The following is a 26,930-nucleotide window of genomic DNA, read 5'->3' as shown; positions in this document are numbered from 1 at the left end:
ACTGCAGTCAATGCCTAATGCCTAATGCCTAATTCATTATTTGCTTATTTGCCTCCGTTATAATGAATGCGAAAAATTTGCCAATAATTCAATTTATCAATTCAATAATAATAATAAAAGGAGAACCGCAGTTTTTTTATGGCATGCCGAAAAGAGCACTGCTGATTGGCAACACTGTCAGCTTAATTATGCTAATCGCTTTGGTGGGAGTCAAATTATTGACATTTTTAATGAGGTTGGTGACTATGTCAATATCACAGCGCATATGGAATTCATTTGGAAAACGCTGATTTTTATGTTTTCCTGCTGTTTTTTTTCTATATTTTATGCTGACTAATAACATTAAAAGAAAATGGTGACATTATATAAAATCTGCATAACGTCAAGTGGTAATAATCTGTGTATTAACATTTGTGGCTTTCGCTTTGAGATTATGAGTTCAGATTTCTTGCTATCCTTTTGTCTTTGTGTATAAAAAAGCTTAAAAAGCATAGATTAAGATTAAACTAAAGCACTGTTTAAAACAGCGGTGCGAATATTAATTTTAAAGAGGGAGCATAGTGCTTCGTGATAGCACATATAATTCATAATTAATTAATGCGACAACCCTGTTATGTTACTAAATCGTTGAATCAGTTGGAAGTGGCAGACTTCATACAAAAGCTTCTATTCCAGCTGGTTATTACATCAGAAATACACAAATATTGCTACTTTCGAAATTCTATAGAAAAAGAATCTTTCGTTATTTGCAATGGCTTATCAGCAGATACCCTTCTTCTTCTCGTAATCGGGTAATATTCGATATTTTAGTACCACGTTCTTCGCAAAAAGTCATTATGGGTCTTATTTAGGATTCAGAGAATTAAATTTATATACATTATTTAAAAAAATCTTTTGTTCCTACCGATGACAAAGAACGACAAAATAAAACTACTTCCCTAAAAACCGGTTCCTTCCTTTAACAAAAGCTGGACTATTATAACTTCTACAATAAGTAATAAAAAATATGCACAATCTCTTTACCCGGATTTCTATACAACAGTAATATGAAAAAAAAATACATTTAGTCTAAAATACGGATCCTGTTAATAAGTTTCTTATTACGTATATCTTATCTTAGTATATCTTATTACGCGAAGGCTAAATTGAACAAGATATATGTTAAGTGGCTTCCTCATATTTTTAAAAATCTGACAAAAGTGGAGATATATGTTACTTTATATTATACATATATCATACGAAGGCTCCCCTTTAAGTCTTGCGATTAGCAATGAACACACAGTACTCAATCAGTGAAAACGGTTTCATTGTTTTTCGACGTATTCTTTATGATAAGCAACACATTTTTGTATTCGTTTGAACCAGTTTTGGAAATAGTTGTGACATTAGGAAGTTGGTAACTCCTAAACCTGCGTTTAACGACTTGTTCGGTCGTAGACAGACGCTCAACATGCATTCTTCCTCAATTTTTGGGAACAAGAAGAAGACAGTTTTGCGAAGTCGAAACTGTAAGACAATTCGGCATTTTGAAAACTCAAAAACTCTTTTATGCGAACAGATTTGTGTGAGCTCGCGTTGTCGCGTTGTAGTGATGGAGTGTGATCTTCCTTCAACAGTTGGTTTTCTTAACTTCTCCAGAAACTTCTGCCAAACAAATGGTTGTGTACCTCTAAAAATTGACCGCTCTACGTTATTTAAGAGATAGAGTTGGGAAATTACCGGTTTTTTTTTGAAAAAACGTGCGACCGTTCGCTTGGAGTGATTGTCAAATTATAGAGAATCCAATAGGAACAAATCTTTTTAACAGATGAATGTATATGTAAAATTGAATAGAAGCTGGTCCAACTAATGCACAAGGACATTCCGATTCATCTCAATCATTTCTCGCACTGCATCGATATTTTCAGGTACAACAGCTGTTCTTGGTCGACATAAGCAAAATTCGTCATAAAGAAAATGAGGAACATGCTCTTGACAATTTAACTTGATTATTTGGTCGTATCTTTGTGAATCTTCGTAGATTTTAGTTTACTTTTTCACTATATAGATACGTTCTTAGTTGTCTTTTTTAACTTTATTTAACTAATGTTTCATGGCCCTTTGTTCCTAATAGGATCTATGGGAACTAATATATAACTAATGTTTCAACTTTTTAGTGAACCCTTTGTGCTATATCTAATGTCATTTTTTTTATACTTACATTACTTTAGAATATTCAATAAATTTATTTTAACTTCATTTATTAAAACCATTTTCATTGTAGTATCTACCGATTGCCTTTAGGTATTTCTCCCAAGAAAGTCAATCATGTGAATCTTTCCATTGGTAACAAAAACTCAAAACAATTTCTAGGAAAACTCTTAAGCAACCATACGAGTTCCCACATTAAACAATGTATGCCAGTATTTTGAGCAAAAACTCCAGAGTAAAAACTTTCAATATTTTATGTGAATTATTTTTGGCTTATAATGGGAAACTTTTACATTACTTACAAAGTAAAATATTTAACATTAAATAACGCTACTATATTTTATTTATTCCTTTTCTCTATTTTGCTGTCACTGCTCCGGAGCAGGATATTTGTGTTTACATTGATAATAATTCTGACAATGTCATGACAACTTTTCGGCTAAAGTGCAACAGTAACAATTACAGCACCACAACTGAGTTGCACTGCAAAAAGAGGGGAGAACGGAGAAGTCTAAGCCGACATAAAAGACAAGTTAAGCCGCCATGACATAAAAGACAAAGGACATAAATGAGATACTTCTTCAAGAAAGTAAGTCTTGAAGTGTGCACATCCTTTTTGTAAGCCATAGTTGGTGGCCTTGTCAGAGGGTTCACATTATGTATGCACATAAATACTTCAATTCTTGGGTTTTTGATTGGCTGTGAAACTTTTGACACCCTACGTTTTTAGTTTTAAACAATTTTTATGTGAAACGCTGAGCTGCAATTTATGCTGATAGAACAAAATTTTTTTTTTCGTCGTAGCTCTATTGCTAGGAAGCATTTGCAATATTGACTCTTAAAGGAACTTTCCGCAACTGAGCATCTCAGCAGGGCAGAGTTTTAATTTAAGAAATTTGAACATATCTTTGCCAAGAAGTTTTTATTGAAGTTATCATGCCAATTTTTGTTTGAAAATTTATTCACATAAATAAAGTTACCAATACCACCAAGAGTTCACCCTTGTCTCATCGTCGCAGAGGAACGTTTTTATATTTTATTGGGCGTATTTGATTAGTCAAATCTTGTTAAGGAATTTCTTGCAAATAATTTACATATGTTGACACAAGATAAATAAAATTGACAAAACCTAACTAAATTTTCACAAATTTGTTGAAAACTGAAATCTTAAGTTTTACAGCTTCCTTGAATTTGCTATATTCATAAATTTGTTATATTAATTCCCATCTAACGAATGTCCTGCTCTGTAAATATTGTCGGAAAATATAAATCAAAGTGCTTAAAATTCGTATTTGATATAATGAAGTTAAAACATTGACTTTAAAGTCTTAATAAATGGTAGACATGGCTTATAAATATTCTATATTTAATTTATAATAAAAAGCATGAAATATTGCAAAATGTTAGACAAAAAGTTATTATTTATTAGTTTTTACTGAGTGTAAGAAAAATTAATGTGGAAGATTTAGTTATTTACTATCCTAAATAAATAAGAACAATTTTTTGTTAATGTAAAAGCTCTCCAAATGGCTTCTAACACTACCTTAAAAGACTATCTCTTCAGAAACGATAAGTCCATTTTCATGTATTTCCAACCCTCGCAATAATTATGTTTTTTTTTATATTCTCTATGCAAATCTTTGGTATTTTTTGTTTAAAATCGCTTTATTACAAGTTGACTGAAATTTTTTGAAAGCGACACCTATTAACTAGAAGAAGAATCAACATTTATACGCCATACATCCATACTCTATCCAACCAACAATCCAAGTAAGGTGCGTTATTAATTTCTTTAAATTTCATATCTAACCACCCAGTTGCCCATACGTTAAAGTTAAGATCTTACTAATGTTCTTATTTAATATACTAATAATCTAATTTGTGCGAAAAATCAATTATCTTCGATCTTGATAAGTGTTTTGTTTTGATTGAACTATGCTTCGATTGAATGACAAAATTAAGATAAACTAACACATTTGTCCAAGGAAAAATTTTGTTTCTGTACTCGTTTACACGTCAATAAAAATCATGGCAATATAAAATGAATTACGATATGAATTGCTTCCTAACCCACCAGATTTCTCCAGGTCTGACTCCCAATACCTGTTACCAGCTTTCAAACCTGAAGAGATAGCTCCAGGGACTCCAGGATTTGCATCAAATAATGAAGTGGAATAAGAAATTGAGGTATATTTTGGAGAAGTTTATAATTGTTCGTTATCGTATTTTTTAAAAGGTATCCAAAAGTTGGAAGATCGTTGGAGTCGAGCGAAAAGTTATATTGAAGCATAAAATATAATTTTTCAAAAAAAAAATGCGCTTTTATCTTTTAGGCCGTGTGTTTATCAATCCATCTAGTAATATATGAAGGAATACTTTTTCTGCGTTCAAATTAATAAAGTTTGGCTCGTAGCATAAGCACATCTTAGGCCATGTGGACTAATATAGGTTCGCTATAAGGAAGATTGGCTCGTAGCTCAAGCACATTTTAGGCCATGTGGACTAATATAGGTTCGCTATAAGGAAGATTGGCTCGTAGCTCAAGCACGTCTTGAGTAAATGTAGATTGGCACCTATCTTTTGGCATTGTTTGCGTGTACCAAATCACTTCAGAGCACTTCATATATGAATTATGCTCCTACAAATTCATTGCCTATAATGAATATATTTCGAAATTATATTCTTTTTAAAAAATCAACAAAAAATTTTGATTTTGTGTAATGACAAAAAGGAATAATATTATAAACAAAAATTTTTTAATTAAATACAATTTAATAAATAAGTTAATTAAAGCAATATATGTAAATAAAAATTAAATAATAAGAAAATTTATTTATTTAATTTTAATTTAAGCTCTTACCATTTGCATTCGAAATCAAATATTGACTTGTGGGTTCGAAATAGATATAAATTTTCCAAGCAATTTGAAAAGACTTTCACACATCATTGAACTAAGAAATATTTTTGTAATAAAAAGCAAATATTAAAAAATTTATTTTTATCTGATATACAAATATATATATGTATATAGCCACAGTGTATGTGAATACTTGCAAATATATTTTATTATCAATTTTGACCAATTTCAATTGCACCAAAAAATATATATACCAAAAAATATGATAAACAAATATATTGAAATGATATGAAATGAAATGAAATGAATTTGTGGAAATCAGCAAAAATTTAAATGAGCAGAAATATTTATTTGCTTAGCAAACTCAGAGAAAAAGGATAAAATCTGACATAAAACGTATAAAGTGTAATTTATTGCAAAAAGTAATAAGTAGTGAAAGGGTTCCATTCAAATTTGCATATTCGCACAAACACACAAACACACATGAAAACCAAATATATCCCATAAAATATTTATTTAATCTTTTATAAAAATAATTTTTTTTCAGTTCCATGGATTCTCTAACCTAACCTCTAACCTAACGACAATAAAAAGGACACCAAAATTATAAATGTTTTTCTACTAAAACACAAAACACTTAAGAAAATGACATTGACGTTGAACAAAAGGATAATTGAATTGATGCTTTCAGCATTTGAGAATTATTCCATTGGAACCCATAAAGTTGGCTTGCGAATAAATAGTGCATATACTCGTACTCCTATTTCATATTAAATAAAATAAAACTCACATATTTCACTTTTAATGAAATTGTTTTCTTAGTATAAATCAAAAGTTTAATATTTTATAGTTAAATATGTGTATACATATGGAATACGAAAAAATTTTGGTATAACTATAGTGTATTTAATGGATTAAGTACTTTATACTGGGATATATCGAAAATATAATTAAACACCAAATTATATATATATGTACTTTTGAATAAGGTAAAACGTTGATCAGGATTGTCTGGCTGTGCTAAATTACACAAGCATCGTGTTTAGTGAATATGTAAGCTTGATTCCACATTAAGATGTATGGAAAATGCGGATCTAACAAGTTGATAATGCAATATTAGAATACCTACAACCACCTGTATAATGTTTTTGAAGAATAGTGCTGTTTAAGAGTCCAACAAGTACGTGGCAAACAAAAACACTTATCTAAGGTCAGTCCACATGTAGTCGAAATTTAATGTGAAAAACTCAAGAGAATTGCTTGGACTTTCAAAAAAGGTTACAGTTACTAGCCATTCATAAGTACCTTAACGGTTTTGTAAGAAGAAATCAAGACAATTGCCTTAGTATTTGAACAGAGAATATTTCTAAAGTCGTGGCTTGCATAATTGACTATTTAGTAAGCACTCTCTAAAGCTATGATTAAACATTCATATACTTATAATTATATAAGAAGATTAAAGATTATATAAGAAGAAATTAGAGAATTACTTAGTCTCTTAAAAAACGATATCTTTAAGATCATAATTTACATATCCAGTTACTGGCTATTCGGCAAGCATGCTTTGAGGCTAGGATTAAACATTCATAGATACCTAAAAGATTTTATAAGAAGAAATCAAGAAAATTTCCTTAGTATCTCAAGAAAGCATATCTCTAAAGTCGTTGCGTGCAGAAGAGCCACTGGCTGTTTGGTAAGCATTAAATTGAGTACATTAAAATTTTGATAGTTGGAAATCAAAAGAACCGTTTGGTTATCCAATAAAGTATATCTCCTTACAATCATAACTGGTCACTGGCTATTTAAGAAACGCGCTCTAAAGCTATTATGAAACACTCATGAGCAATTTGGAAATTCTGTGCATGAGGAAGAACAAGAATTATACGAATCCTACTTTTTAACACTCTCCCGGAAACATTCAGCTTTAAAATTAAACACATTCTGAGCTTTATTAAGTACCTTTTGACTATCTTGAAAATTATCAGCAAGAGGATAAGCAAAAAATATTCACTTTTTTTACCTATCCAGCAGCTAGAAGAAGAAGTAGAATTTTCTAAGCATTATGTCTCCAACACTCGCCTAGAAGTATTCTGCTCTAAAATTAAGTACAATTTTAAGTCAGTCACATCAGAATGGACTCATAGCGTCCACTGTGGATTCGTAAATTGATTTGTAATTATGTAACCTAATATAACCTAATATTTTATTTATTTTCAAATAAAAGTGCTTCATAAGGGTAAGAACAGAAATCGTTGATTGCTTGAGTCAGTGTCTAAATCACATAGGAACCTACACATAGAGACATCTAGGTAAATATAAAGCAAATAAGCTTTCTAAACTACGCTGCTCTCTAAGTTTCTCTCCCAAGAGCATTGGTATTCCACTTGCAACGACTAAGGTGACCATTCAACGCAAATACATGAAGATAGTAAATGAAGCTTAAATAGATGATAATTCTTTATATATCACAAGACTTATTTGTCTTAATTGAAAAAGAAGCATGGTAGTTAAATAGATGATAAGTCTTGGTATATCACAAGACTTATTTGTCTTAATTGAAAAAGAAATGTGGACAGATCACTTCGTAATAATAACAGATGGGCATGGCGACTTAATTTATCTATTAAAGACTTTTGTCATAATTAAGGCCTAGTGTACATTTTCTGTTATATTTTTTATACATTGCCTTAAAATAGATATATTAAATGACATATATTTTCTACTATCATTGCAATATTTATGACAGTATACAGATTGAAATGGAAACTAACGGTTGTATTACATACTACATATTAGTTTTTTTTTATTTTTTTTTTTTCATTTTATTCATACGTTTTTCAATGCATTAATTTATATACATATTTTCTATAAGACATACTAAATTCTTCTCGGTTTGATTTAAGATATTAAATTAATGTCTTCGAACTTCTTGATTTCTATTCATTTGCCTCCTGGCATCCCTGGTGGAGCGGGGATAGGAAGTTCTGGAGGAACTTGACGGCGTACCTTAATTTGGATTTATAGACTTCATTTATTTACTCGAATTTTATTTAGTTGGGGTTTCACTTACTCTTGAGTCTATATGTTGCTCATTAATGGGCTGAAATAAAAATTCAAAGAATTAACATTGATATAAATTTAAGAATATAACATAATATGTATATAAGAAGAAGTTTTAAGGTTATGTTTAGTTAGCATACATATATACAAATATAAACAAATATGTGTAATATGTCTTACCTTTGGTGGTCGTGGCATCGGTGACTCTGCTTCAACATCTCGGCGTACCTAAATATTATTCAATATTTATGATTTTAATATTTAATTATAATGAAATTAAACTTACTCTGATCTGCTCAATCTGTCCATTTCTTGGCTAAATTTGTAAAAAAAAAAATTTGTTATAATTATATAAACCAATCAGTATCTGGATGCAAATATTATTAATTTGTTTTATATTTACGTTTGGTGGACCTGGCTTTGGAGGTTCTGCTCCAACATCTCGGCGAACCTAGACAATTTTTAATATATATAAATTTAATATTTAATTATAATAAAATTAAACTTACTCTCATATCTTCAATTTGTCCATTTCTTGACTAAATTTAAAAAAAAAATTAATTTGAATTATATTTGAGAGAATCTGCATAAAAATATTAACTAATTTTTATTATAATTACTTTTGGTGGACCTGGCTTTGGAGGTTCTGCTCCAACATCTCGGCGAACCTAGAAAATTTTAAAAATATTTATGTCTATTTAATAGCATATAGTCAACTTGAACTTACTCTTATATCTTCTATTTGTCCATTTCGTGGCTATATTTAAAAAAAAGAATAGATTTGAATTATATATGAGAGAATGTGCATAAAAATATTATCTAATTTATATTATATTTACTTTTGGTGGTCCTGGCTGTGGTGGCTCTGCCTCAACATTTCTGCGTACCTAAAAGTTTTGTAATATTTAGCATTTTAATATTTATTTATAATAAAATTTAACTTACGCGGATGTCTTCAATTTGTCCATTGCGTGGCTAAATTTAAAAAAAAGAAAGAAACCAATTGGAATTATATATGAAGGAATATGCATGAAAATGCTATGTAGTTGGTATCATATTTACTTTTGGTGGTCCTGGCATTGGAGGCTCAGCTTCAACATCGCGGCGACCCTAGAAACAAAATCATATATTATCAAAAGACTAATACTTTATGGAAATATTAACCAGTTAACATATAAAAAATTTGTGTGTATACCGGTAATAAATTTTAAAATAATTTAAATTAATTTTAATATAGTGTTGATCTCATATTATAATTTTATGAAATAATAAATTCAATAAACTTCAACTGTTTAGAGTAAAATAAAGGATATATGTTTTGAAGAATAAATATAAACTCAATTATTTTTTATTTAAGCTGCTATTGATATTTATTTTTATGAATGCTCCATATTTGCAAATTTTTATTATATCCGATTTATTTCATTTTAAATAATTTATATAAGTCTAATATTATTTTAAATAAATATGGCACTTACCCGTGATTTTGCTGGAACCCATTTCTTGCAACTTGCACTAACAAATGCAGTAGAGAGTAATACTGCCACAGTACAGTAAAGGACCAATCCTTTCATTATTTTTTAGTAGATTATTACACTTAAATTTCTGAATAGAAATCGTTATACACAAACCGAAAGCAAACTTTCGACTTGATTGACAAAATATTTCGTTGGGCTTTATATATACATATTAATCCAAAAAAAAAAATAAAATAAAAATAAAAAATTAATAAACGTTACGTTAAATCTTCTAAAAGATTTTGGATAAAAATCGACATGATTTTTGTTATTAATTTTATCAAATAAAAAATTAAATTTCCAGTTACACAAACGGAAACCTGAATTGTTTATAATCCACAAAAATAATTATTTTTTGTTGTCGAATTAAAACACTGAGAAATATTAAATATTTCTGACTATTTTTTAATTGTGTATTTTCTTCCCCCTCTCCTCTACCAATAGTATTTATTTCTATATTAAAATATGTTCGCATGTTCACAAGATCTTTTTGTTCTGATGTGAAAATTAATTTTTTTCCAATTATTTTATTTGCCATTGCCTCTTTGTTGTAAATTATTAAAAAAATAATTAAACTTAATTGTCCAACTTGTTTGTTAAATATGAAAAATTATAGTTCTACATGTTATATAAATAATCATTAAATATTTATAAACAAATTTTTATATAAATTCCAATTAAGTATTTACTTTAAATATTTATGAAGATTTTATTTACAATATTAAACTTTTGTTCAAAATTTTGTTATATTATATACTAAAATATATTAGATTATTCATTTCAATTTTTATTTAATTCATAATATACATATATTGTATGTATATATATATATTTTTTTTTTCCATACACTAGATTATATTTTTCATGTGTCCCAACCTCCATTTTTCCACTTTCTGGAGCTATGTCTCTGTCATGACTTTATATCTATATCCAGGTGTATTGTTAATATTTTAATTTCATATTAATAAATCATCTTTTAATTAAACGTTGAGTCTTTAGATGAGGTAAATATGAAAACTCAGATAGGTCGATTGAAGTCTTTGACAAGATGCCAGTCATAAATATTCGCATCCATAACGAAACCAGCTAAGTTAAGGATACCTAAAAATAAAATAAAGTTGTTGCCGAATTAATAACAACGCTTCCACTCTATGATTGGGCTCGGTAGTTGGCAATAGAGTCTGTAGCATTTTTCCAACAATATTGTTACGAGACCATCCTGTTTCTTTGCATGGTTCGCACAGAACTTTTTTTTAATTATACATATTTTGTATACTACAAGTATAAAATATATAATACTCATATCTTAATACTTTATTTTATTTTTATTTTATTTGTATTTTATTTATATTTTATTTTATATACATTTTAATACTAAGTACACTAGTTTCGTGACTTCTTTTTGAAAAACTTTGTGAAGTGCTTTTCAGCGGCTTTTTAATCAATTACTCTCTAACATTAAGTGAGTTATAGTAATTCAGTGAAAGGAATTAAATTAATTCATTGAATGAGCTTTTAAAATTAATTAAATATTAATTAATTAAACAAATAATAATTTAATTAAATTTAAATTAACTAAATTTCTGAGTTCATTAACGTGGTACACAACAGGCTTTGCAAAGCCCGCAAGCTTTGGTTAATGTTTCTTACCGAATATTAATGTAAATGTGTCGATGTAAGTTATATACAATACTCTTGTATTATAACAATTACAGAAATTTTATACTACTCTATACAATTATAGGATAGTCACATAAAACCCTTGTGAGGTAACATATATACAATACTTGCAGAAATATTATAATACTCCATACTATTATAGAATAGTTCCATAAAACCCTTGTGAGGTATATACAATACTTGCAGAAATATTATACTACTCTATACAATTATAGGATAGTTCCATAAAACCCTTGTGAGGTATATACAATACTTGCAGAAATATTATATTGTTCTATACTATTATAGGATAGTTTCATAAAACCCTTGTGAGTTATATACAATACTTGTGAAATATTATATTGCTCTATACTATTATAGCATAGTCACATAAATCCCTTAAGTACAGATGATATAGACATAATTTTATTATTTTCGTTAATGCCAACTTTTTTTAATCTTATATAGAAAACATTTCAAAAGAAATATTATTTATTATAGTCCACAATGCACAGTGATTTTAATTATAATACTAGTATTAAAGAAGATATTATCAAACTTATACACTCTAATTTTGAATGGTGAACCGAGCTAAATACATTAAAATTCTTATTAAAATAGTTTTGCACAAATGTGCTTTCTGACAAATACTAAAATAAACTTAAATGGGTGCAAAAGTAAGCCTTGTAGCTTCACAGACCATAAGCGCATAATTTTCACTAACAAACAACGTAGCAATAATTGCAGTTTTACAAGTTATAACAGCAATAAAAGACAACAAGAAGCCAACAATCAAATGACGACCTATTGACAATATAACTTCAAAGGACCATAATTATTTGTCCTTCACACTGCACTCCGCTGATAGTAGGTGTCATGGTAATACTTTTAATAAAGCCGCCAATGAAAGCGTTGGAAGCGCCCTCAGCTACACTTAAATTAAACGACCTCAAAGAACAGTAAACAAAACACAATAGCTTGGGTATGTACGTGGTTTGAAGTATAGAGCTTCATGGTATATGCTCCATGTAATGACGGTCCAATAACAATTGATAATGGGAATTGTTGTCATTGTTGATATTTCGCCATTGTAGTTGTGGTAGTTGTTGCTGTTGCTGTTGCTATTGCTGTTTTCGTTGTTGTTGTTGTCGATATTATAATAGTGCAGTTTGTTGTAATGACTTGCTCGTATAGATAAAAAGCGATGAGTGAAATTGTCCTTTTACTTGACTATCGCCTTAAACATCATCGTTTCATCAGCAAATCAACTCCATAGTGTCCTTTTGACATCATTTGGCGGTTGGACGCTTTTATCGTTACTATATTGCGTCATTATATTAACAGCAAAAGCAATAGTGAAAGTATACCGCAATATCAACGAAACCGGCATTACTTGGTGGAGAAGTTACAAGAGCGAATCATGCTTTCTTATAATGATTCACTCCCTCATCGTTACACTGCGGCAGGGGGCATTTGCTCATTAATATTTCGAGGTTTAATGTGCCATATTCAGCATACAATATTATGAAATATTGACAGAACGCGCTGTGCATACTCCTTGGTCGCTTTTGTGGTTTATTAATCTATTGCTTCGGCTCCTTGGTAAGGGCGAGCAGCATTTGCCGCGAGTGCTGGCGTATTGTAAAAGTCGCAAATGCTACAAAACCCTCTGTTCAATGTACATTATTATATTTGTTGTTGTTGTTGTTGTTGTTGTTGTTAGCATTAAAGCAAATATTTGTGTTAATCTGTCACTTTTCGAAGGTTGTAAATGGGAACTTTATCCTTTTACCCTAACACGGATACACATAAAATGTGTCTATTCGCACTTCATACCATAGAGGCATTGAATGAGCATGTGACTGTGCAAAAGATGCGAAACTCCTTATACTTCATCCACTCTGGCATGCCATTTGTACAAATCCTGCGGGTATTTACTTTTGCTTAGTATAGGTTCCGTGCCAAAAAATTCTGCTTGACTCCGGTGCCGAGTTATAAAAGTAAATATTTAATTTAATGTGAATTTTATTTAATATGCCACAGCACAACAATTGCTCATATATTGGCTACAATTGCTGCAACCTTTTGTTGCTTGGATTTTATTGTTTTTTCAGTAACTTATTGGTTTGGTTTATGGCGTTCATATTAGAATTACGCGTTATCGTTGCCATTATATTAAAATTTTATCATTTGCTCGTTTGCGGCAGTTACTGAAAGGGACGAACATTTAAGAAACCACGTAGACTCTCACTGGGACCATTGCGGCGAAACTGAAGGACTTAATATTTATTTGTCCTCACATTAATGCACAAATTTTTTATTTAAGTGCATTGTAAACTTTACCTTTTATTATTATACGTAATAGTTAAAAGTTTTTATATTTATATAAAGTGCATGAACATTTATTTAATAGTAAATCATATAACATTAGTAATACATTTTAAATTGAAAATCATAAATATATATAAATAATATTTAATAAATATATATAATATATATCTGAAAATAATCCATTATACATATTAAGGCTATAGCTGTATATAAACATTTGATCTGCCACATCTGACTAATAGATAACCGTAAGTGAGCCGTTTAATAGAGAACTATGACATCTCTGACTACATATATAGAATAGAAGATGACCATAAGTGAGCTGTAGAATTAAAAATATCATGACCCCTCTGACTTAAGTTTGAAAACTAATTTTAATGTATCCCAAAACAATAATTTTTACAGTCCAATCAGCCAATATTTGACCTTAATATAAGCTTAAGTGAGCAAAAGAATGTAGGAACTATGACACCTCTGACTACACATAATGCATAACAATATTTTATACGGTCCAACCAGGCAACATTTGGCTAGAACGTAACCTTAAGTTAGTAATTAAATGACGAATAATACTTAAAGGGTGGTTATTGTGTTAGCATGGGAACTCCACTCTAACTCAGACTGCACTTACTGGAATATGAAACGCGAATTTACCTTTAAAACAATTGTGCGTAATGAACTTACGTACATCTCAAGGATATCAATTGATATTAGCCAATTACTATTAACGAAGAGACTTAAGGTACGTTTTTTGTAAGGAATAAAGGGCCCTACCAATTTTATTTCATGGTTTGGAAATACTACTAATAATTTTTTTTGTAGTTATTATAATTGGAGGAATTAGATATTCATTAATTCCTTTATTTGGCATTACTTTTTCTTTTATAAACAAGAAATATTACAGTATCTGAGAAGTTGATAAAAATGCCCATTTAAAAAAATATACTATAGTGTCCATCTATAAAAACTTCTCCGAAAAACGTCATTGATGTAAAGAAAGAAATCTTTAAATATAGTTTTTGTAAAAATCAACTAGTTCATGGTTTAAAATTTCTTGAACTCGCATTGCTTCTTTGTACATAAAATTAACAGAAAAAATTGCAGTCTATTAATAGCGTATTACCCTAATTCAGTCAAATTTTTAAGAATGACCATCCAAAACAATTTCTTCAAATAACATTATTAGTCGCTCTCAGCATACGTAGTTATTCTAAAACCGCGGCTAGGCACTGAGACATTTAATTCGGTATGGGATATAAAGAATTGCTTGATGTGTCTGTTATTAAAGTTGATAAAGTTTGTTTTCTATTTTTTTTTAGAACATATTACTTCAAATGGTATTTATAATTGACTCATCTTTAAACAATAATCACTTTTGCTAGGCCAAACTTTTTGGTTCATCTAGAACAGAGTTGTTCAGATTAAATTCGTTCGCGGGCTACTGTAGAGATTAGAAACAAGGCTGCAGAAACAAAGACATGGTTTTTTTGGAGAGAAATAAAAATACGGTTATAATATTAAATTTAGTTTTATGGATTTATTTATTTAAATTCAATTTTTTGGGATACCATAAAAATAATATAATGTAATTTAAGCAAAATCTATCAAAGGAAATTTTGCGTAACTGTAGTAGTTTAGAAACATGTCGCGGGTAAGCCGTAGACTGCATGTAGATCTAGAACAAAGCATCTTCCGATGTTTCACAGGCTTGTTCGGTGTCTTGGTAAACTCCATTTACATTCCATTGCAATTCTAGGGATGTTAACTTGAGGTTTTCCTAACATAAACCCAACTCAACATGGTTTTCCTTTATTTCTTACTTCTTTTTGTTCGTTAACTTTTTATACATGCTTCGACAAAGGCTTTTTTTGGGTCAGTAAATTTTGCAGATTAAACTAAAATCGACACTTGTAGTAAACTCAAATTCTTTATACTTGGAACGTGTTAACAGAGTAATACAACAGATATAGCATATTCTGATTCTGAATATTCTGAGTTTATTCCTTTTAAAATTAGGTTTGATCGCTATTTAATCTAAAGTATCGCAAATGCAAAACTATTAAGCTATTGTCACTATTTTTAGGGAAAGAAGTCCTTTTTAGTTGAAGTACATCCTTCATAAAAAGTGTCAGGAATATTTATTTTTGCTTTGCTTTCTTTATAGTTTAGTTGGGAGAATTTCTTGATGAACTCAAACACCTATACAAAATGTTTGCTATTTGTTTTCATAAAATCGCAAGTAAGTTTAATCTATCCATAAATGTAATAAAAAGAAATATAGAATGTTGATAGTAAGAAATTCATATTGAGTTTGAATATTCTGCCTATATTTTTTATCAAATAAATTGAATACATATCTTACATCTAATATAAAACTTTATTTTGAAAATTTATTGGTTTCTAAAGCCTTCATTAATTAATGACACTTTGTTTATAGCTTTAAGCTTATAAGATTTAGTTACAAAAACAATTTGCTTAATTAGTAAAAATGTTCATATATTTGTATATATTGGTTCCTAAAAATATTTCCTCAAAAAAAATTTTCTTATGATTTCATGGCGCCAATATTATTTATATATTCGCGGAAATAAATTAAATTTTTAATGCTTCGTACGCGAATGTGAAAAGATTATCTTTATTGGCTTTAAAAATTATATTTTTAGAACTGCAAAAGACATTTCGGATTACATCCTAAGCAGTTAAATATGATTTGTTGGAAAAATACTGGGTTCAGTGTAAAAACATAAATTATTTGTCTTGAAATATTTTAATTTGTGGAATATGCGCGCTGTCTCCATCTCGAAATGTTCTCACATAATTTCTTTCGCTACATTTAAGAAAAATATACATTTATAAAATTTTAAGCTGTAATATTGTTATTCAGTTGTATCTACAGTATTCCAAAAAAAGGTTGTGTGATATAGTTATACTTTTGTAGTTAAAACGATAATAATATTTATATCGCATATGCTAAGCTCTTCAATAAGTTCACGGAATGGAAATGAAAAGCCCGATTTTTAATTCTAAAAATGAGATTATTTTTTGTATAATTTTCTTCCTTGAACTTCAACTAATACAATTCTTTTAACTATACTCTGTTATGGGTTTATGGGATTTTAGCATTTCTGTTATGGGTTTCCGAAAGATCTACAAAATACTTCTTATTAGTTTTTGTTTCGTCTTGGTTTAACGAAAATAACATTCCGCAAATAATTTGGTAAAGGTGTGAGAAGAGCCAGAAATCAGAGGGTAGTAATACTACATTCACACTGTCTCATTTACGCACTTCCTCATTTATATAATATGTGTTATATTTGAAATTTTGGTTAATTCCCTTATGGGAAATTTATTTTTAAAGATTGGATTCGATGTTTTTCGCCTTAAATAAGCTGATTTTTTGTAAATGAGCTCATTTAAATGAGATATGAAACTCCTTTGAGTAGTTAATCATCCTCATTAGTAATAATAATGAACAAAACCGCATAAATGAGACAGTGTGAATGTACTATAAGTTAAAAAGCACGGAAGCTCTACATATGATTAATGAAATTAATTAATAATGATCAAAACCGCCTAAATGAGACAATATGAATGTACTATAAGTTAAAAAGCACGAAAGCTCTATGTATGATTAATGAAATTAATCTTAATCTTAAAATTACTCAAGTAACTTACTTGAGTAAGTATTGGAAACATACTATAAGTTACACTTACTAAGCAATCAGTGGAAACATTAATGAGCAATACTGCCAAGTTAAAACATAGTATTATATATATATGTAAGATTGTATAAATTAAAGTAATCGACTTTAGAACTTCACATGTAAACTTAGCTGCAACAACGCTGACTGACTCGTAACACACACTGCCTCTGACTCTGCTCTTGATACACTGAAACTTCTTCACTCACTGACGTTTATCTGAGTTGCCGCTTCTTACTACTGTTTAGTATTGCCGCTTACATATATATAAATTATATATAATTATATATATTACATATATATATAATTTATATATTTATATAATTATATATAAATTATGTATATATATAAATTCTCATAGAAATAAAGAAGAATCAGAATAAAAAGGATTACTGGGATAATATACCAGGATTAACACAATCCAAATTACTTATTGGTACCTATAACAGCAAGAGATGCCAGGTTTGTATGTTATGAACCTATTAAAAGAAAAATTTAGAATTCTCACAGGAATCCTAATCGGGCACTATGAACTAAAATACCATCTTACGAATCTGGGTATACTTACGAATAAAAACTGTAGATTCTATGAAAAGAATAAGGCGTCGACCACACATGTGCTGTTAAAATGCCTTTTGCTCATGCACAAACGGAATAGGCTTCTGGGAATGTATATTCTTACTGAAGAGAGAATCAAACTCTGTAAAGTAGGTTCTATACTATTTTTAAATGACCAACAGGGCTTAGAGTAGGTGCCCAGAAATGGGCACAATAGACCCCACAGTCGCCAGTCACAGTGAAATATGCCCTTACAATAATAATAATAATAAATAATAATATATACATGTGTGGTATTATATATAGTTATGGACTTTTTTCTCTACTTCACTGATATTCAGTTGAAATATTTGTTCTATATTATATTTTCTCATTGTAAAATTATATTTTTCTTTTCTAAACGAAACTTTCTAATTACTGCAAAAGGTTAAAATTATAATCTAAGTTTATTGCTGCACCAGTTTTGAGGTAATTAATCAATATAAATTCAAAGCTAAATTCAAAGCTGTATATTTAAATGAAATCGAATACTTCGTCGAATTTGAAATCCAAAACCTAATTTTGCAATTTGTATTTCTGCAAATAGAAGTAACTTATATATACTTAATATTACAATTTATTTTCAAAATGTTAATGAAATTTTCCAACCAACAATAAACCAAACTATAAGTAATTTTTCGTATAATATTTCCAAAAATTTCAATTGAAGTTTTTGTTTTGTTTCTGAATCCCACCCAAACAAAACAAAAACTAAAATTTAATAAAATCAGAAATAACATTTGAAAATTCAAATAAAAATTTTTTTATACGAATTAGTGAATCCATTAAAAACAACAGCGCTTACGGTGCCATTTGTGGTAATACTTCCTAAATTAACTGTGCATAAATTTTGGCAAGTAAAATGCAAATAAATTCAGAATTCCAATAAGACTCATTTTCCTGACTTCCTTTACTTCAGTTTTAAATTTTTTTTATTTTTTTCATTATTTACTTTATTTGGTTAATTTGTTCAATATAACCACAAATAAATGCCATTGAAGTCAAGTAAACAATTAGGGCAGCACTTGTAGTCCTGTGCCACCATCGCTCCATGTACGGGTGAGTATTTATTGGTATCCTGTTATCAAGTCTCTGAATGTTCCCTTAAATGTTGCCACAACATTTGTGCTTCAACGTGAAAGCGTCCAGTCAATTTTGCTGCTCATTCATTTTGGGTAAATTTGCACAGGGTAAATTTCCTCCAAAAAAAAAAAAAAGTTCACTTGTATAAATTACACAATTTGGTTGACTGCGTTGCTTTGATATTTGTATTAACACAGCATGCGGTGCCTTATTGACAAAGGAATTCATACCAGTGAAACTACACTACCCTAGGCATCGATAACCACGTCACTACATTCGGTTATGTAGGAGCACACCTGATAGATTACACAATGAAGTGGTTTTGAACCTTTGATCATAACTTCGATGTCTTAGATTACTTAAATAAAGTTAGTTTCCAGATTTTCAAATTTAGTGAATCAATATATTTTGAGTTTTACAAATAAGAAATTATTAAGATCCTTTCCGATTATCCTTGGAGTAAACTCTTCAAATTTTGAATTTTTATAACGAAAATACTCAGCCAAGTTGAATATTTTCTCACCAAGCAAAAATATTCAAAGAAGAATAATATTTTTATAATAATGAAGAATATATATTCAATATACTCTTCGATTATCTGTTGAGTTAGATTTCCAATTTTTAATTGATATATTTAATTCTGAATAGTATTATTTATTTTAAAACTATTCATCAAACCAAAATATTCAATGAATCATAAATACTTATAAAGATACTCTTCCATTATCCGTAGAGTTTTGTGTAATGCATAAATGAGGTGGCTGAATTCAGTCCTGCAGCTGCCCTATTGTCGGCTCGTTATCGCTCCGTGTATTTGCCTCTCCCTGTTTCGTTATTGTCCGTTCATTATTGTTGTTGCTGTTTGGAGTATCACTGGTAGTAAGTGAATTTCTCTTACGACATCTGACTGGAGGTGAAAATCTAGTACCACGGGGGTAAGGGACCCGCAGCTTCGGCTGTCCAGACAATTGAAGTTGACTCTTTAACAGAATGATGCAGTAGTTGTAGTTAAAACCTAAACTTACGCGGCTAGAATTATTGTATTCATTTACAATCATTTGATGTGATACTGTGACCCAAAGATCTGCAAAGGTTGTAGATAGGCCTCGCGCTTCACTAAGGGGGAAGTTATGCTCAAAGAAATAACTTCAATTATTACTCACGAAATTCTTTTTGAATTCCAATAGGGTGTTTATAGGCGCAATATATCGCTGCGTGTTGAACCTTCACGACAGGTATCCACGTAAATTCTGGACCTTCATTGTTTCTTTAATTTCAAATTTATTTAACGAATAAATTCAGTGAAATAGAAGATACTCAGTAAAATTATTTTTTTCACCGAACTAAAATATTCAGTATATTAGACTCTGACGGTGCATAAAGGATGGCGAACGAAAGTCACTATTTATATTGTAAGCATTGATAACCTTTAATATTGTTAAGTCCCAACTGAAGTTCTTGACTACAAGGTTATTCAGAAAGATTTATTATTTGTACTCGCTTTGCGTTTTTATAGTTCAATAAAGACTGTTTCAAAGGTTTCGAAATATGATTTATTAAAATTTACGATGTAGATTATCAAGACAAAATTGGATCATAAAACTAATATTCACTTTTGACGATGAGTTTCCATTCTTAGCAGCTGTCAAGTTATGGTAAAAAGTATTTGGTTGCAGATATCATTGCGCTCAAGAAGATATTTAAAAAAGGCCATCAGAAATGAGTTCTTGCGCTAGAAAATATTGATCCTGTGCATTAAAAATACAAGATAGTCATGAGATATAGTATGATATAACTCATGGACTATGTAGAAATGGATTTAGTCTCGTTAAATTCCATATGAATTTCGAAAAAGCTCTTTTTAGTCATTCTAACTAGTTGTTGATAATTGAAACTTTGCTCTTTGTTTAAACATAATTAAAAAAAATGGAATAGGTTTCAAACAGAAAATCGCGAAACAACGGCTTCAAATGAAGAAGAGACAAAACCTCTTTCATAAAGATGATGCGCCATGTCACAAGTCATTGACTATAACATCCAAATTGCACAAATTACAACTCGAATTACTACCACACTCACCAACGATTACTATACTATCTGTTCACAGGCCTTAAAAAAATGCTTTAGGAATAGAGATTTGGAACCACTGAAAAAGTCATCGTCGAAACTGAGGCACACTTTAAAGCGTTATATTTTAAGATGTTTCATTCTATAAGGGGGATATCTAAATTTAGAGAAGCTCTGGAATGATTGTACTGTATTAGTCATGATGGAGTCTACATTCATGAATAAAGTCGAATTTTGTCAAAATGTTGTTGATTATTATACAGACCTATCAGCCGATGTGTTAGTAATAACATTAATCCCTATATAAATAGCTTTTGTGATAGTTCTGATTAAGTTAAAAAGAAATCAATTTTATTATCTCATAAAAAGGATTTCGTTTTCACAACGTAGTATGTATGAGATCCTTTTTCCAAGATATATATATATGAGAACAGACAATATCAACTTAAAGTGTATTTCTTTGATATTTTCCGAAGAAAAAATGTAATGGAAAAGAGGAAACAATGTACAAAAGGAAACTTCTCCAAAATAATTAGAAGTGCCCCCAACACAAAAAATCTAAATAAATAAATGTGAATGAAATAAAATTACAGGAAAATCTGTGAAAGGTATGTGGACATGCCCAGCATTCGGAAAACATTAATTTTTATGTTTTATTTGATTTTTTTTTTGTTTTTGGATTCTTGGTTTTCATTTTATATTTTTAATTTTTACCGACTTCTCGATTGCTTATTTGCTGGGGAAGTGCGTGTTCGAATGCGAACGCGTTACATTGGTATGGACAGGAGTGGTTACATGTGTAAGTCTACATTCGAATCGGAATACTCGTATTGGGAAAACTTTTTTAATTTAAAAAATTTTTACTACTGCAGCTGCAGAAAAAAAAAGGAAAAATAAAAATGAAAACAAGCAAAGCAAGTATTCATGCCGTACCGCAAGCAAAAGTCAATTTATAACTGAAATATCCGCCAAATGTTGGTTGGTTGTTTGGTTGATACTTCGTATTGTGCATGGAATAATAAATACTTTTCAGAAATGTTCGCTACGGAAAGCGGTGTAAACTTTACAAGTCGTTGATAAAAAAACGTTACACAGCAGTACTCGGTAAAAAGTACCGCTTCAAAGCGAAACATAATGTACGCATTCGCTGATTTTTTTACTTCACAACATCAATCGCCGCAGGATTTTTCATTACCTTCACTTATATTGATACGCCCCAAGAAAGCACAAGTCCTTACACAAAAATCCCCATATATATGCCGGAGTATATTTGTGTATATGCGTACGCTCGCATATTGTAACAAATGCTCGACTGTATTAGTGGTAAAGTATCTTCAAAGTGAACTCGTAAAATAGCTTAAAAGATTAAATAAACTCTTGTATGGCTTTATTTGTTGCTTCTTACTACGCAGAACTTTTCCAACTATGGGTAATTCCTCTTTATTTTGTTAAGAAATTAGTAAATAATTTGTATTGATTCCGAAAGTATTTTTATTGATACCCTGTTTCGTTTTCTGGAATTTAGAGTGGAAAAGTTGTTAAAATTCAACGCAATAATTTGAAGTAAATGAAGTCAATGTTATCGAAGAAAATACTAAGTTTGAAGGTACATACAAATGAACAAGTACATGTATCAAAATTTCATTCACACGATGAAAGAGAAATCACATTATAGAAATCGATGTAAAATTTTATTAATTGGAATATAAAAACTTCAAACAGAAGTTGTAATTTCAAGCAAAAACAAAAAAATTTTTATCATTCAAATTTTCAATTTTTTATATTTAACTGTAGTTGGATACATAAAGTCCTACAATGTAATCTAACTCTGCGAATCATTGAATCCATTCAACTATTCAACTTTTTAAACCCAAGATTTGAATGTCATCATAATAACACACAAATGCATCACCCTGTACACACTACACAATAATATTAATGCGATCTTCGATACATATAATATACATATATCTGTCCCTCCAAATCCAAGATTTAAATGACATCATAATAATACACAAATCCATAAGCCTGTACACACTACACAATAATATTAATGCGATCTTCGATACATATAATATATATATATCTGTCCCTCTAAATCCAAGATCTAAATGACATCATAATAATACACAAATCCATAAACCTGTACACACTACACAACGAAATTAATGCGATCTTCGATATATATAATATACATATATCTATCCTCTAAATCCAAGATTTAAATATCATCATAATAACACACATAAACAACACCATATACATATTACCCAACGGATTTAATGCGATCTTCGATATACATTATATACATATATCTGCCTCTCTAAATCCCATTTGAAGCAAAAGACGTCTAAATATAGTAGATTTAACAATAGCGAACAATAACTGTAGCGCAATTTCAATTGACTAAGCTTCTAAGTGGATATGGTTATATCATTTAGATTACATTGATTTAGAATCAAAATCTAAATTTTAGTTAGCCTTAGATATAGATTCATGGCAAGTCACTGTCTATACTCTTAAATTTGCTTGCGTTTTATATTTTATTATAATATTCAGATAGATATAAATAATAACCAAAATAGTTTAGCTCTAATAAATCTTAAATTTTAAAGTTTTGATAAAAACTCTGTGACGTTCTACGTTTGAAGAGATAATAAAGAACCCAGTTTATATGTAGAAGGGTAGTAACGGTATCCAGCCTCTTGTAATATTCTATAAGTAAGTTAAAGAAACAAGTAAAACTATAGTAAAAATCAAACGTAAAAATATTGCTTAATTATCAATATGTTATATTAATAGCAAGGGTTTTAGATAGTAGTAAATAACAACAACAAAATTTTATTTGTAATCAAATGAATTTTTTTTACTAATCATACAGCTTAATTGAATATTCTTATTATCAGTGATCTTAGGAAATATGCAATTGTTGGACAACAAGTGATAGGCTTAGAACTTAGAATGTATCAAATTAAAACAAATTACTACAATTTGTTTATAACGATTATTCCTTATTTGGGAACTTATAACAAAAAATGTATATATGCAAAATATATGCAAAAGTCACTCTGCGATCACTGAAGTGGAACGAAAAATTTGAAAAAAATTTTTTGGTGATTTTTTCCTATAAGAAAATGCCAATAATATGAAATTATTATATACTTCAAAAAAAAAAAACTCGATAATTAAAAATAAAATTAAGTTGATATAATTTATTACTATACAAAATCCCTTTCACCATTATTGACTTTAAAAATTAAATTAAACATTAAATTACTCTGCAATCAACGTCTCAAAACAAATTTGTATTTTGAAAAAAATATTAAAACTAGAAGAAAACTATATATACAAACAGTAAAAAATCTAACCTGGTAGTATTTTTATTAACCTAAAAACTATTACAAAAGTGTTCATAAGATTTTTAATGTGAACAATTATAATAAATTAATAATAGTAATATCAACAATAGTAATGCCAATAATAATAATAATTTATTGATTATGAAGCTAAAAGGTTACCAACATTGCAACTGAAATACAGTCTGGTAAAAATTAATTTTAATTAAGGCGAACAATTCTTAACTCGTTAATATATTTTCGAAAACGAATTCCTACTGACAACCTTTGGTTCCTTGTACCGCTGTTGGTAAGTATTAAAATTCCTGTACACTCGTTCAATTCGATCCTCTTTCTAATGATTTACAAAGGTATTAAATAACGTAATTTTAAATTATTATTAACAATACTAGAACTTACCTTCATTTCACTTTTATTATCATTCTTAACTTCACATCTATTTCGAATTCTTTCTAACTTAGCAGTAACCTCCGACGGTGCTACCGGTCCATGTGCTATTCTTTTCCTTCCGGTTATATAACAACCGGAATCCACATCATTATCACAAGTATTCACAACTATTGTGTCATTCTTAACATTTTTTATAACACTAGTGTATATGGTCTCATAATTAGCAACCGACCTAATATCACCAACTACTTCTTTATCGTCAACAACGGATACATTTTGCTCGACCAGCTGCTCAGCTGTATTTCGATTCTTGCAATCTGATGGACAGTGTTTAGTTCTCTCGCTAAAAAATCAGTAAAAAGTTGTAAACACATATCTATTTTAAAGTTAGTTAAAATCACCAATTGTGTTGGTTGTAGCTAGTATCCATATCTATTGCCTTATGCTCAACATTTGCACCAATAACACCAATAACAGTTACATAGTCAGCAAACATCGTAACGTCAGTAACTCTTGATTTAAGATCAACAACGGACACATTTCGCATAACCGGCTGCTCAGCTACATCTTTGTCATTGGTGAGCCAGTCACTGCCAGCCAGATCTGTCTGAGTAGCAGTAGTATTATAGTCAATTGTCTCGCTAAAATATCAGTATAGAGTTAAAAACTCATATCTATGTACTTTGAACTTAGTTAAACTTACCGATTGTATTGGTTGTAGCTAGTATCCATATCTATTGTCTTATACTCAACATTTGCCATAACTCCCGTAACTGCTTCATAGCTATCAACCGACCTAACATCAGTAACTCTTGATTTAAGATCAACAACGGATAAATTTTGATTAAACGGCAGCTCAGTTGCGTTTATATTCTTGACTTCTGGATGACAACGCTCAGTTGACTTAATAACCTTTGCAACCTTTGATCCATTGACCCTCACTTTTTCATTTTTAGTAATCTTTTTAAATTTATGTTGAAATCGAACTTTTTTTAACTTATGAGTAATCCCAAACATTGCTGCTGGTCCACGGATCTTTCTCTTACTTCTGGTCATATAACAACTGGGACCCACATCATTATCTATTGCATTGCTACATTCATTTATTAAAGTAAAAATTTAATATAAAGATGTGAACGAATATCTTCTTTGAATTTTCTTAAAATTACCTTTCCGCAGGGTTGGAATAAGTATTCACATCTGGTTTGTCATGCTCAACAATTGATATACCTGCAACCGCAGTATTACATTCTGCAATTGACCTAACGTCAGTAACTCTTAATTTACGATCAACAACGGATAAATTTTGATTAATCGGCAGCTCAGTTGCATTTATATTCTCGACTTCTGATTGACTGCGTTCAGTTGACTCATTAACCTTTGCAACCTTTGATCCATTGACCCTCACTTTTTCATTTTTATTAATCTTTTTAAATTTATGTTGAAGTCGAACTTTTTTTAACTTATGAGTAATCCCAAACTTTGCTGCCGGTCCACGGATCTTTCTTTTACTTCTGGTCATATAACAACTGGAACCCACATCATTATCTGTTGCATTGCTACATTTATTTATTATAATAAAAAATTAATATAAAGATGTGAACAAATATCTGCTTTGAATTTTCTTAAAATTACCTTTCCGCAGGGTTGGAATAAGTATTCACATCTGGTTTGCCATGCTCAACAATTGATATACCTGCAACCGCAGTATTACATTCTGCAATTGAGCTAACATCAGTAACTCTTAATTTACGATCAACAACGGATAAATTTTGATTAATCGGCAGCTCAGCTGCATTTATATTCTCGACTTCTGATTGACCGCACCGAGTTGACTCAATAACCTTTGCAACCTTTGACCCATTCATCCGCTTCTGTTTACTTTTCAAATTCCTCAACAATCGTTCAACTCCTCTTTTATTCTAATGATTTACAAAGGTGTTACATATCGTAATTTTTAGTTTTTATTGACAATAGTATAACTCACTTTTATATTTTCAGTAATCTTTACAAATTCATGTTGAAATCGAACCTTTTTTATTTTATTAGTAACCCCAAACTTTGCTGCCGGTCCACGGATCTTTCTTTTACTTCTGGTCATATAACAACTGGAACCCACATC

At 29.7% G+C, this 26,930-nt stretch overlaps 2 protein-coding genes across 3 annotated transcripts in view; both read right to left on the bottom strand.

Moving 5' to 3' along the window:
* Positions 1-7,853: 7,853 nt before the first annotated feature.
* LOC119675700 (apidaecins type 14-like) overlaps positions 7,854-26,930 on the bottom strand; it is a 21,172-nt gene continuing 2,095 nt past the window's right edge. Inside the window, exons 9-16 of the mRNA XM_038086908.1 lie at positions 8,835-8,864; positions 8,728-8,775; positions 8,617-8,646; positions 8,511-8,558; positions 8,394-8,423; positions 8,288-8,335; positions 8,118-8,147; positions 7,854-8,053 (exon numbers count right to left, since the gene is read on the bottom strand). Coding sequence (XP_037942836.1) covers positions 7,988-8,053; positions 8,118-8,147; positions 8,288-8,335; positions 8,394-8,423; positions 8,511-8,558; positions 8,617-8,646; positions 8,728-8,775; positions 8,835-8,864 — 330 coding nt within the window. The 3' untranslated portion in view covers positions 7,854-7,987. The remainder of the gene's footprint in view (positions 8,054-8,117; positions 8,148-8,287; positions 8,336-8,393; positions 8,424-8,510; positions 8,559-8,616; positions 8,647-8,727; positions 8,776-8,834; positions 8,865-26,930) is intronic.
* LOC119675699 lies at positions 24,541-26,924 on the bottom strand. 2 transcript variants are annotated; one of them, XM_038086906.1, is made up of 7 exons: positions 26,796-26,924; positions 26,444-26,730; positions 25,978-26,367; positions 25,512-25,901; positions 25,210-25,449; positions 24,818-25,151; positions 24,541-24,752 (listed from the first exon to the last, which is right to left on the bottom strand). In XM_038086906.1, exons 1-7 carry the CDS (start codon positions 26,907-26,909, stop codon positions 24,648-24,650), a joined length of 1,860 nt encoding a protein of 619 aa, XP_037942834.1. In that variant the 5' UTR covers positions 26,910-26,924; the 3' UTR covers positions 24,541-24,647. The 2 variants fall into 2 exon arrangements, with proteins under 2 accessions (XP_037942834.1, XP_037942835.1); XM_038086907.1 differs by lacking the exon at positions 25,978-26,367.

This window comes from Teleopsis dalmanni, chromosome 2 (genome assembly GCF_002237135.1).
Source record: "Teleopsis dalmanni isolate 2A chromosome 2, ASM223713v2, whole genome shotgun sequence".
Classification (NCBI taxonomy): domain Eukaryota; kingdom Metazoa; phylum Arthropoda; class Insecta; order Diptera; family Diopsidae; genus Teleopsis; species Teleopsis dalmanni.
The sequence above is the reverse complement of the archived record's forward strand: the minus strand, read 5'-3'. Positions and strand labels throughout refer to the sequence as shown.